This window comes from Nelumbo nucifera, chromosome 2 (genome assembly GCF_055504915.1).
Source record: "Nelumbo nucifera cultivar China Antique chromosome 2, China Antique-T2T, whole genome shotgun sequence".
Taxonomy (NCBI): Eukaryota; Viridiplantae; Streptophyta; class Magnoliopsida; order Proteales; family Nelumbonaceae; genus Nelumbo; species Nelumbo nucifera.
The window spans coordinates 107,306,641-107,319,601 of record NC_142650.1 but is presented as its reverse complement, the minus strand read 5'-3'; the positions used below and the strand labels follow the sequence as shown (position 1 = coordinate 107,319,601).

General features: G+C 36.3%; 1 protein-coding gene across 6 annotated transcripts; it reads left to right on the top strand.

The window, feature by feature from the left end:
• The first annotated feature begins 789 nt into the window (after positions 1–789).
• On the top strand, positions 790–4,092 carry FBH4 (basic helix-loop-helix (bHLH) DNA-binding superfamily protein). Of its 6 annotated transcripts, none has more exons than XM_088898229.1 (7): positions 796–1,226; positions 1,352–2,142; positions 2,557–2,828; positions 2,923–3,093; positions 3,274–3,339; positions 3,422–3,490; positions 3,578–4,092. In XM_088898229.1, the coding sequence occupies exons 2-7, from the start codon at positions 1,437–1,439 to the stop codon at positions 3,647–3,649; spliced, it is 1,356 nt and encodes a 451-aa protein (XP_088754355.1). In that variant the 5' UTR covers positions 796–1,226; positions 1,352–1,436; the 3' UTR covers positions 3,650–4,092. The 6 variants fall into 6 exon arrangements, with proteins under 6 accessions (XP_010265791.1, XP_088754355.1, XP_088754357.1 ...); XM_088898231.1 differs by having other exon boundaries at positions 1,345–2,142; positions 2,569–2,828; XM_088898230.1 differs by having other exon boundaries at positions 1,345–2,142; positions 2,566–2,828.
• The last annotated feature ends 8,869 nt before the right edge of the window (positions 4,093–12,961 follow it).

Sequence of the window (12,961 nt, the reverse complement as noted above, 5' to 3'; positions counted from 1 at the left end):
ATTTTGCTGAATTTGATCCGATTCATTTACAGCCCTAGCTAGCTAGTTAAGACCGACCGCCCCTGTATAATTTTGAAAAAGAAAAACTAAAAACAATGGTATCGTTTTTAACCCGCCGATATGCACGTTCCGGCGTATCGGGTGCATCAGAGTATTGAATCTTGTTAGAAATCTGTTGTCAACGTCAACGGAGAGCATTGCACTAATTCCCAAACAAAGAAAAAAAGAAGACGACGGCACAGAAAACAGAAAACAGAAAACAATCAAAATGGCAAACACGCCCTTGATCGTTTCCCTTCGTCCTGGAGCCTGGAGGTGGGCAGGTAGGATTCCAGTTATCCCAACACAGGGGTAGGGATATGCTACCAATACTGTTCCAATAGCTACTGCCGCTGCAAATTGGGAACATCTAGATGTTCCTTGTGTACGACTGTATGGTGGTTGGGACGTTGTTGGGAGCGTTTATTGGTAGTAGATGATCTGAATTCACTCCTATATTTTAGTTTCGAGACGTGAAATCTGACGTGTGCCCTAAGAAACAGCAAGTCAACAGTCGACGTGGCAAGAGCCCCTCGTATTACAGCTACTACTAAAAATGGATAAAAAATGATTAAGAAATCCTAAGACTCGCATACAGTCCTTTCCACTCTGAGCGAGGGCACTTTAGTCAAAATATTCAGATGACGTCACACCAATCTACTTTCATCAATTGGCATGGCAATTCCGTAATTAGACCAAAAGACAGAGCCCTTTATATCAACGGGATAAATAAATGGGGCAACTTCTTATTGGCTGGAGCTTTCTCTCAACGAAACAGAAAACTAATCAGAGAAAAGGAGAAAAAGAAGAAAAAACCAAAGTTCTTCTTGTTCTCCCTCCTCGCCATCCTTCCTCCATCAATCCATCCATCTCCCTCTCTAGCTAGCTTTGCTCGGCATTCTCTGGTTAGAGGAGATCAGAGATTTCTCTCTCTCTCGCTCTATTTTTTCTTTGGAGGTTGTAGATTCTGTCGTTTTATCTTCATCTGATGTTTAATTAGAGTTCTTTGAAACTGCTTTAATGGCGAATGGACGGAAATGTGGAGGGTTTTTAATTTAAGTGGAAGCAATTAGTATCTTTAGTTGTTCTGGTGTTGGATCCACCTGAAGTAGTTGAAATCTTAATTTCGTTGAAGTATTTGGAGTTTTGCGATTGGTGCTGATGGGAAAGTAGTGGAAGAATAAGAGGTGGGAGTGGTGTTGGAATTGGAATTTCAGTAGTTTTTGTTGCTTTTTTCTTAATGATCTAGGGTTTAGCTGTTGCTTTTTTTTTTCACTTATTAGATTCTGATTTGATCTGCTCTAGAGTCTAGACTTCAAGGTTGGAATAACTGGTTGGACTGTAGTGTGTTCGTGTGTGGAAGAGAGATACCGGAATTTCTGCGGTAGCGGTGAAAGATGATGTTTGGTGGTTCTGAAGCATTAACAAAGGACATGAATCTTTTATTTCCTTCTCCCTTCAAGAATTCGGAGGAACTTCAGTCGAAGAGCAGAGAAGTCATGAATTCAGATCTCCACCTTCATCATCATCATCAGCAGCATGCGAGGCAGTCGCAGCAACAGCAACTGGGCTCTGGTCTGATGCGGCTTCGCTCTGCTCCGAGTTCATTGCTTGCGAATTTTATTGACGGTAGCAGCGGTAACGTCGAAGATGGATGCGAGGATTTCCTCCATCCTCGATCTTCGAGCCCGGAAGCAGAGAGCATGTTTGCGAGGTTCATGTCTTCTGGTGGTAGTGGTAGCGGTGGTGATTCTTCTCTTCCTGATCCCCGGGAGATCGGGGAGAAACCTTCAGCATTATCTCCATCCACCGGAGCTATTAACCATAGAAATTCTCAGCTGGCACCAACGGAGCGTGAAGGCAAGGTTGTTCCGCAGCATAACGGATATTCATCTCTTTCCCACATGATGTACCAGTCTCAGACCCAGCCACCTCTGCCGAGCCACAGTTCAGCTACGACTACAACCGATGTGGACAGCTCGTATAGGGTGATGAATTCTATGACCATGGATCACCCTACACAGGTGAAAACAGCTGGCGGCAATCTTATCAGGCACAGTAGCTCTCCGGCTGGGCTTTTCTCCCACTTAACTGCCGAAAATGGTATGGTTCTTTGCGAATTATTCGTGATTCAATAATGACTCCTCTGATTATTTTCTGAAAATTTCGAGACTTCTCTTTACTTGTCTTCTCTGCCGCGGTAGAAGAACAAATCGGTGAAGTTTTTATTTTAATCATGCCTTATCATTTCTTAAAATTTTAGCTTTTTTTTTTTTTTCTGACAAAGCAAATGTTTGCTAAACTAGTGTAGAGATCAACAGAAAGAATGGTGGCAGAGAATTATCTTAGAAGTTGTATTATATAAAGAAGATCTCCAGTTTTTTTTTTTTTTCAATCGATTAAATTATATATCCCTGTGATGTCGAAGTTTTCAGGAGAAAATGCTCCTTAACTTGGACAAAAATTATTAGTCTATCATGATTGTTTACTCAAGGATGTATACTGAAAACTTCTTAGCAAAAAAAGCAGGCTATGCTGTAATGAGGGGCATGGGAAATTTCCATGCCGGGAATGGCACTAATGGGGAGGCGGCTTCAACAACTAGCAGGTTGAAGCGTCAGATAAGCTTCTCGTCTGGGAACCCTGATGATGGCAGTTTTGGAAGCGGTAACGCTGGCAACAGAGGTTACATCCAAGGCTTTCCTGTTGGTTCTTGGGAAGACTCTGCACTTGTCTCAGAGAATGTAACAGGCCTAAAAAGAATACGAGATACCAATGGTGGCAATCAGGTAGCATTTGCAGATTGGGTGCATTTCTGTTTCTTGGGTGTTTCACCTTTTTTTGTCTAAACTGAGCAATAACAGTAATATTCCTTTTGATCAGAATGGAGAAGCTGGGAGCCGCCCTCCTATGTTGGCCCACCATTTTAGTTTACCCAAAACTTCAGTTGAGATGGCTGCCATGGAAAAGTTTCTGCAATTCCAAGATGCTGTTCCTTGTAAAATTCGAGCCAAGAGGGGTTGCGCTACTCACCCACGAAGCATTGCAGAGAGGGTAATGCTTATCTACACCTGAAGATTACATTGGATTATGGGTTCTTAGAATGTGAAATAATTCCCCTTCATTTTTGCTGATTGATAAATACTATTTTCATTCAAAAACAATTACATATGGGTGCAGTCTAATCCATAACCTCTTCGCAGACTAAAGTTGTCTGGATTGAATTGTTTTCAGGTAAGAAGAACCCGGATTAGTGAAAGAATGAGGAAACTACAGGAGCTGGTCCCCAATATGGACAAGGTATACCTCTTCACATGCATTTGTTTCTCAAATATTAACCTAAGGGACTCAAGATTTTTTTTCTTTCTTTTTTTCTTGACAGCAAACCAATACAGCTGATATGTTAGATTTGGCAGTTGAATACATTAAAGATCTCCAGAAACAGGTCAAGGTAATAAAGAAGGAAAACAACAATAGTTCCAAGGACCCTCCATATATTTTGGTCTTACCTTGACAAATTTTCTTCTCTTTATTACAGACACTCAATGATAATCGTGCCAACTGTACCTGTTCAAGCAAACAGAAGTCATACTCGAACCCTACAGTGTGACTTGTTTTTGTACAGAAATGAAATAAAGGAAAAAGGATGGAAAAGGAGATAAATAGCAGAGCAGAAGCACTTAAATCCTTTTATCATACCTAGTTTGTGTATGTGTACAAGAAGAAAAAGTTTGAACAGCTGCAGCACTTAAATGGCTTCTACTTCCTACCTAGTTTGTGTATGCATGGAAGAAAGAAAGCCTTGGACGAATGAAGCACTTAAAATGACTTGTTCTACCTAGTTTTATTTTTGACATGCACTGGCAAGTAGGTGCTTCTAAAACTTCCACGAGGTCTTGTATTTTTAGATTTTTAAACAAACTCTTTCTCCAACTTCCCTTTTCTGGAAGATGAAAAAATTATTCTTTGACTTAATTGACACTGTAATACCTAAGGTCTACCTTGTAAGTTTCATCATACTGATCTTATCCAATGCTTTTTGGAGTTTGGTCATGGGCCTCTGGGCAGAAACGAATACAGAATCTCATGCTTAAACTTTTTTTTTTTTTCTGAAATATCAAATTTTATATGGGAGTGGGACAAAATTGGATTGCCCTAAATCTTGAAATTGCTCAGATCAAAAATAAAATATCAAGAAAGGAAGTTCATAAAAAATTTCTCAATAAACTTGCTAGCTAAATGGATGTTAGTCTCCAGATTATTAGTTTGAGTCATCATTAAAGACTTTCTTCAGCGTAATTGTCTAATTCAGATTATTCCTTGGACTGTGTGAGTTTTCTCGTCTTTTCATGAATAAATTCATTTTGGTTACCCATCAAAAAATAAGTTAATAATTCATTCTGGTCGTGTTTGTGATTAAAAATGATTAAGATTTTTTCTTGCACTGGCCTGTGCCACTTTGATATTCATATGCAATAATCTCTTCCAAATGAGACAAAACCCAAATCAACAGGTTAGGCACTATTTCCTTGCATGGCTGCACATTTTTACAGCCATATGTTTCATAGCTGAAATTTAATATTCTGTAAACCTGTTTATTTTATTAAGGATCTTGGGGAAGTAATTCTATTTCAGATACAATTAACAGTGTATTTGATATCGATTCCTTTTTCATGGTAGATCATATGCCTTAATTTAGGTGATGGCTAGCTCTGTCAAGATAGGCTTCTATTTCTTATTTTCTTTAAGGTAACAAGTAACATGATTTTAAAAGTATGATGCTCATTTAGGTAACCCCTCACGGCCATGGATCCAGTGCACCAGCATCTAATTTTAGAACCAGAGACTGGATACCTTGACTGTGACATTGACCTAAACAATAACATTCCATTTGGACACAGAATTGTGGTGGTGTATGGCAATCTTTGTTAGTGCAATTATCATGTTCTCTTGTCTATATTGTTGCTACAAGGATGCCTTCCAATTCTGCAATTCAGTTCTTTGCTCCTCTTGGGTTTTATGTCTTCTTTCTTCTTAGCCTGAGGAAGAAGGGAACAAGACATTCTTGAAGGTTTCTTGTCTCATTAAGGCAGCTTTATGTCTTAAGTCTATTGGTTTTGGTGGAAAGAGTTGTTCAATGAAGGAACTGGAAATTGTGGCATGGCAACTACAAGAATAATTTGCTTTCCCGTTGTTGAAGTTAAAGTTATTGGTATTAATCAGTTCTTTAAGTGACATGCAGCTCCACCTTCCCCAGATGGCTAGGACCAAAATTGGGTAATGACCTTTGAAGCTATTAGTTTGCTTGATGGATGTTCACTACAGGTTTGTATTTAACCATTATATGTGTTTGGGGGAATGCTTTGCTACCCCCAATGATCTTACCTTTTATTTTTGTTAATTTTCATAATTAATGGGTTCTGTTATATGGTTCTGCACATCTTTTTTTTTGGAATAATCAATAGATATTAACAAGCTACAGATGGATAGAGAAATGGATGCATATTCATTAAGGCTGTAACATCAAAGTATGTTCAATAATTCATGAAAAAAGTGAACTCTTCAAATCCTCATTTATAGACAGCATCTTCTCTTTTCTGGATCTGTCCCAAGCATTCAATCTGATGCCAAGAGGAGGGGCTTCTCATCTTGTGTTTTTCATTTAGTATTTCAACTTTGCCATGGAAATTGCAGATGTTCATATACTTAGTTTCTGCCTACCTCACTTTGAATTTTATTGATAACATCTGATTCCTTTTAAGTTTAGCCAGTTCAAGCTCTTCAGCTTCTAGAGCTTCAAGTTCTTAAAGGCCCCATCAGCAACATGTAAATTATCAAATTCCAGCATCAGCTTCATATGAGGCCAATGAGGACACACAAGATCACCTGTGACATCAATTAAATTAGCTTAAATGGGAAGAATTCCTTATGGTATGTTTTGCTTCTCTTAAAATTTTGAGTATCCCAGCATTTACTCTTGGATTTTTCTGTCTACATAGGTGTTATCAATGTCATGAGGCAATGGCCAGTTTTTTTAGCTTCCATAGGTGTTGTGGTTATTAGTGCTGATTAGTGGATTACCTAAAAAAAGATCTAAATTTATGATATTGATGTGATTCCATGTATGAATTAATGCAGGCTATAGGTGTGCAAATGGGGATATGGTGCAGAACATCTATTATACTCTTAACTCTACAAACATAAAAAATAATGGCTGGATAGGCCAAGATGGAGAATTATAACCTTTGTATTTTAAGAGAGTACCGCCTTTTTTTCAAGGGGGGGGGGTACTAAAGAGAGAGTGCAACATTCTCTATCTGTTGATAAATCTGTTTAAACCTTAGATTGGAGGAAAAATTAAAGAACCTCTCCACTTTTTATATAATAATATTTTATTTAATTATTTTATGCCTTGTTTCCATTGTAATATACCATCACCCACATTCCACAACTAACACTTGAATAAATTAGCCGATTTGGACAAGATTCTGAGCACAGTTAGACGATTCAGGAATTGGAAAAAACACTAAATGGCTCAGGTTTTGAAAGTTTTTGTCAAATTAAAAGGGGGTTTATTTGGGGTTGGGCCTAGAAGGTCAAGAAAGCAAAGGAAGTTTTTAAGACTAGTGTGGCCACTGTTCAAGTCACTGGAAAAGAGAAGGGACAGAGTAGAGTGTTGGGCGAGGAGTAATTCACAATTTTCTACGGTGTCCTAATCAATAGTCAATGCTAAGTTGCCTTGGGTGGCTGCATCATGGGTTTTGACTGATTATTTAATGATGCAGTTGGTGTCTCTCAACTGGTTGGTTGACTAGTCATTGAGATGTTGACATTTTGATTAAAATTCCTTGGCTAAACAAGGCTTTTATCAGGCTTAAAAGTGTTTTCCTCCTTTGCTCTCTTTTCTCTTTTCTTATCACTTCTGTTATGGTCTTGACAAAGTCCTACGTTTGTTTCTTCTTTTTTCCTGGTTTCAGAACACTTTTTTAGCTCCCCCTCTCCCCCTACATAAGGGAAAAGGAAGGAAGAAAAAAAACAAAAGATAGAGAAGTTGTGACAGAATGTTCATCTCCTTGGGTTTTGACTTTCATACGAGTCTCTCACTGCTCATGAATATGTCTTCTCTATTGAGGGTTTTAGATTGGAGTTAAGTTATATAATATCAATATTCCATATGATTTCTCCTTGCAGGTGAATTGAGTACTCCGGCTGCTGTGGATCTTGTAGTATTGATGGAATTCTATATGAAGAAGACTGCACAGGAGTGAAGGGGGCAACCTAAACAGTCAATGGATAAAATGTCTCCACGTTTCTCTTCAAGGTATAGATATAATATACATTTTTTATTTACAATATCTTGTGAGCTGTACAGGAGAAAAAATATTTAATGTGCCTTTTTAGTTCTGGAAAACTACATTTTTTATGCTTGTTTACAGTCTTTGTTAATTTTCTTTGACTATAAGCTCTTGTCCCTGTTGTTTTTGTGGACAAAATCACTGTTTCTGAGGCATTTCTTCACATGTTCATAATGGCAGCTCTAGTTAAAAATGACCAGTACATTGGTGATAAATGTACCAACAGAAGAACTGAAAAAAGTTTTTTTTCCCTTGCTCATTCCCTTCTGTGAGTCTGCCTCAAACTAATATTCGAACTCTGTCTGCAACTTGGGAAAAAATAAATTAAAAAAAAAGCTCCATATGAGACTGCAACTTGATTGATACCAAAGCTGATGACATGGCTTGGTGGTGGTTTGATGTAGGTGTAAAAGATCTAAATATGGGATTTACCTATTTTTTATCTATTCATGGATGGTGGAGTTCTTTTAACTTTTAGTAGCTATTTTCTGATTATGAGTCATTAGTTTCTTTTTTGACAAGTAACAAGTAAATAAATAAATTCCTAATCTTTGTAATATTAATAGTTGGGATTTACCTATTTTTTATCTATTCATGGATGGTGGAGTTCTTTTAATTTTTAGTAGCTGTTTTTCTGATTATTTGAGTCATTAGTTTTTTTTTTTGACAAGTAACAAATAAATAAATAAATTCCTAATCTTTGCAACATTAATAGTTGGGCTTCGTAATTAGGTCAGGAGTTTAGCAAGTCAGAATTCTATTAGTAAAACAGAGTTGTAGTCATGAAGTGGGATTGCCTTATTCCTAGTCCCAAGTCAACTAGGATTTGTCTCAAGTTGAAGCCCTAGTCCTTAGCCAATTAGGTTTTATTGGGGTCTCAGTTGTGTTTCTTAGTTAGGTAGGAAAACAAGGGAAAAAGGGCTCGCCAACATCCCTCTCTATCCTTCTCTCTTTTAGACATTATATGTTAAATTCTGTTGTTTCCTTGGAGAAACTATTAGGTTCTGATTCATAGTAGTATCTCTACATCTGAGTCGTAGAGAAGCCTAGGGCTAATTATTATGTTATATTTTCTTTCCTTTTTACATATCTCCTCATGTACTCTCTATTTTATCTAATAAATTTCCGTTACCTTTTCTCAAAAAAAAAAAAAAAAACTTTCGTTTTTCTTATTTTTCAGGTCTGCATCATGGTTCAGCATGACCTGAACAACATCCCTCTTGTGAGCTTCATGTAACTTCTTTCAGCCATGGCCTAACTATGCCTGAATGTTGATTACTTGATTTGAATGTTCAAAAACAGCACTAATTGTAGACTTGCAGATGGGCCTATTACCTCTTCTTGCCCGTGGAAATGCAGCCCTAAGCAGCCTTGATAATATTGTACCAGGCATCGTATGAGGCCACAATGGTGTAAATGGAGCAAATTTGAAGTGAATCAGATCATTATTTGAATTTGAATCCAATTAAGGAAATGATTATTCGACTTCGATTTGATATCTGATAGATCATTAGAAAGGCCAACTGAACTCGAATTCCATTGAATGATCAAGTATTCAATTAGCTGATAAAAAAATCAAATATTTGAATTTGATTCCCATTCAACTAATTAATTCAAGGCAAAATTGATGGTGCAATCCATGGAAATTGCTATTACACAAATTAAATGTGAGCAAATCAGTGATAAAGTGACCATCATGGTGATATCTATAAACTTGTTAAAGTCTTTAATGGTAAATATACATTGTGAAATATGAAAGTAAATCTTGTACACTGTGAATCAATGAAAAGTAAATAAAATATGAAAATTTAGTTTAATGTGCACCAAATATTTAAAATGCAATATTGTTGAATCTTTTTCAATATTCAAATCAAAGTTGGATTTAGTTGAATTGTTTTACCGTCATACTCTTTTATCAAATAAATAAATTTCTTGGGATATAATTTTATTAGAGAAAAATGAAGGGCATTTAGGTAATTTCATATATGCATGATAATGCTATAATCGATTCAGACGTTTATTGGAATAAATCAGGCTATATTTGAACTTGATCCAATGAATGAAATAGTGCAAAGTTAATATATGCATGTGGAGCAAGAATGTGAGCCACCTTGTTGCATTGTCTAGGGCAAAACCATGGTTTTCAAAACCGGACCGGATTGGACGGTTGGACTAGAAAAACTGGGAATCGGTCACCTGATCGGTTCTATTTTTTCCCAAAACATTTTGATCAACAAACCACTGAACCGGCTGATTAATCATTTGAACCATTTGAACCGTTTGAACGGTTTTGACTATTTTTTAATTTTTTGTCAGAATGAGCTGACCGTTTGAATCGATAACTGGACCCCTGACCGGTTCAGTTTTAAAAACCATGGGAAACATCACTGAGCTATGGGAGATATTAGACAGCATGTCTCTGCAATCAGAGAGGATGGCCATAATCCTCCAAGAGCCTTATAAGTGGACACCAACAGACAACGAATAACAATCTGAGAATCTCCCTCTATCAAAACATGATCAAGCTTTAACAAGAAATCAATTTCAGCACTTTACCAAGTGCTAAAGCTTCACTTTCAACTGGAGAGGAAAAGACGTAGCAGCAACCATTACACCATTGTGATCTCAGATAGGGGTGAGCATTATCTGGTTAAAATAAAAAATTGAATAAAAAATTTTAGTTTTGATTTTTCTGGTTTTTGGTTATTTTGGTTTTGGTTTTAATTTTCAGGTTTAGAGTCGAAAAAACTGAATTAGCCGAACTTTATTATCTATAGTATGTATTAACATATAATACATATATAATATGTACAAAATATATTATATTGTATTATAAAATATATAATTTATTATATACATTGTATAATATATATTAAAATATACACTATAGTATATATTAAAATATATAGTATTGAAATTCGGTTTTAACCAAAATAACCAAAAATGAAATAAAAAATTTCGATTTCGGTTTTAGTTCAGTTTTTCATGTAAAATTTTAGTTTATTCAATTCAATTCAATTTCGATTTACTTTACGCCATCTGTTAGGGGGTTGGTCCAACTTTGACTATCAGTGAGATAGGTGCGATGGGCGTGGAGGTCTCTAATTTGATAGAAAATTCAGGTAATGCAAAGAAGCTTGAATGGTAAGTAAAATCCGATATGGATCAAAAGTGCACCCCTCCATTACCAATTCTTGTTTAATTTTTCTTTAGGTTTGATTTGTCTTGTTTATTTGTGACTTGAGAGGAGCAAAATGAGAAGTAAACAATGTGGTCCTCATTTTATGCGAACGTGAAGGTAGAAAGAAGGTTTTTGTTTTTTTTTTTTTTGATAGATAAAGTAGAAAGAAGGTTATCTATTACTATTTTGGAGGAATAAAATAGGTGGTAAGACAATATTGTACCCGCTTTATATGAGAAAGAAGTTAGGAGAAGGGATGCAAAATTTGTACTGCTAGTGAGTGCAAATGCTATAAGAGGTGCAGATATTGCACCAGATAGGATTTCAAATCATGATTACAAACAAGAGCTCAGATCTCCTATCCACATGTAAGGGTGGAAACAAATTAAGCTTTTCACAAATTATTTGAGTTCGGCTCGTGAAGGTTTTGCGTTTTCATGTGCTGGAAGGGTTTGGTTTCTCATAATCCAACTCACTATGGGTTTTGGAGTGGGTATAAATTGGGAGGTTTAAGGAGGCATGTAGGGTCTAGAATTTACAAAATCCTCCCTGAACCCACTCTATTACCATCCCTAAAAAGGAACAAATCAATCAATAGTAGCCAAGAAACTTACTCTATTTTTAATGAAAAAATCTATGAAACCAGAAAGACATGGTGCCAGAAGATCTTTGAACAATCAAATCCCACTGTGAATTTTGATAAATACCATTTGATTGGTTAATAGTTTTATGATACCAGTTGATTGCTCATAAGTTTTTCAGATATGATGTCTTTTCGGTATCATAGTTGAAGCCATTTTTAACAAGTAAAAAAAAATCTAACAAGCAACTTGAAAGAATGCTAGTTATGAGAAATCTTTATTAGTGAATCAACAGTTTACATGAAAAAATGAGAATAGTACATAAAATGAATTGAAATTATCTGTTTCTCAAGAGAAAGTAAAACAAACAAACAATGTTGCCCCAAATATACCATTTTTTGTCTAAGATAGAGGGGCTGTGAACCGCCCTGGTCATCTTGACAAATATGAACCAATCCTATCCTGTTGCATTTGGTTTGTATCTATCTTATACGCTTAGTTTGGAAAGAGTACAAATACAAATACATATAGAATAATACAAAATATAAGGTTTTGCACTCTACATATTTGTATTTGTACTTATTCCAAACTAAGCTAGTTCCAATTAGGGGTGAGCATGGGCCAATTGGGTTTGGTTCCATGGCAGAGCCAGTAACCTATCCTGCAGGGGTTGGTTATAGGTTTTTCGAACCGAAACTACCCTGTAAAGATCGGTTCTGGCCTTGGTGGTTCTGGGTCGGTTTCAGGGCCTACCCATGGAACCTGTTCTTTCTTTACTCTCCCTTCAAAGAAAAAAAAATAATAATAAAGCATGTTCTGTTGTTCTTTAAAAACTTAATTTTTAATAAATATAATATATAGTTTAAAGCTTATGTCATCTTTATTGGTTAAATTGAGTAATTAAATATGTAGATTATCATTATATGGTTCAAAACTTATAATTTAAATTTAAATTTTGTAAATGTCACCTTTGACATTATTTGTTGTACACATTCAAATATTAAAATGAAAATTGTGAACATGGCCTTTGTAACCATGAGTGCTTGGGTTCAAATCTTTACATCACCAAAAGTATTTTGGGGTTTATTTCAAGACAAGCTTGATTCCAAGGTAGGCTCCACCAAGGGCAACCAAGGTCGGTTCATCAGGTTGGTTTGGGTAGAGTAAACCCCTAACCCTGGAACCGGCTTGGGTGGGGGTCGGTTCTAAGAATTTGGAAGCAGAACCTACCTTGTAACAGATTGGGTAGGGTTAATTCAAGACCGATTCAATGTCGAGTCTATTTGGTTCCAGGTATAACCTACCCATTTACTTATCCCTAGTCCTAATTATTAATAGGGCCAGAATTGGGCCTATTTGAACAGACCCGATTAAGAACCAACATGTCTAATTTCGTAAGAAATGTCTAAAATTGATATTTGATGAGAGATCTATAAGACATTTTGAGAAAAGAAGGCAAGAGAAATAGCGAATTTATTGTCAATTTACAAAGGCGTGTTATTGAGTCTGGTCAGATTAGACCTTATAAGCCCAACTAGTAATGGGGTCGGTTCTGGGCTCGAACTGGGCCTGAATGTTTTCTTATCACGTCGGGACGGGTATACAGCCCATTGACAGCCCTATACAGCAAGCAAAACAAGGTTTGATCTTTGATGAGCTTTTACTTGGAAAATTATTTATGATAAAAACCATTCCTTTGTAGTATGGATTATAAGGTGTTAGTTTGTAGAACTTCAGTTATTTTTCTTGTCATTTTTTTATAGACAAAACTTTTTGTTTTTTCACCCTGCTTTACATGGAAACTA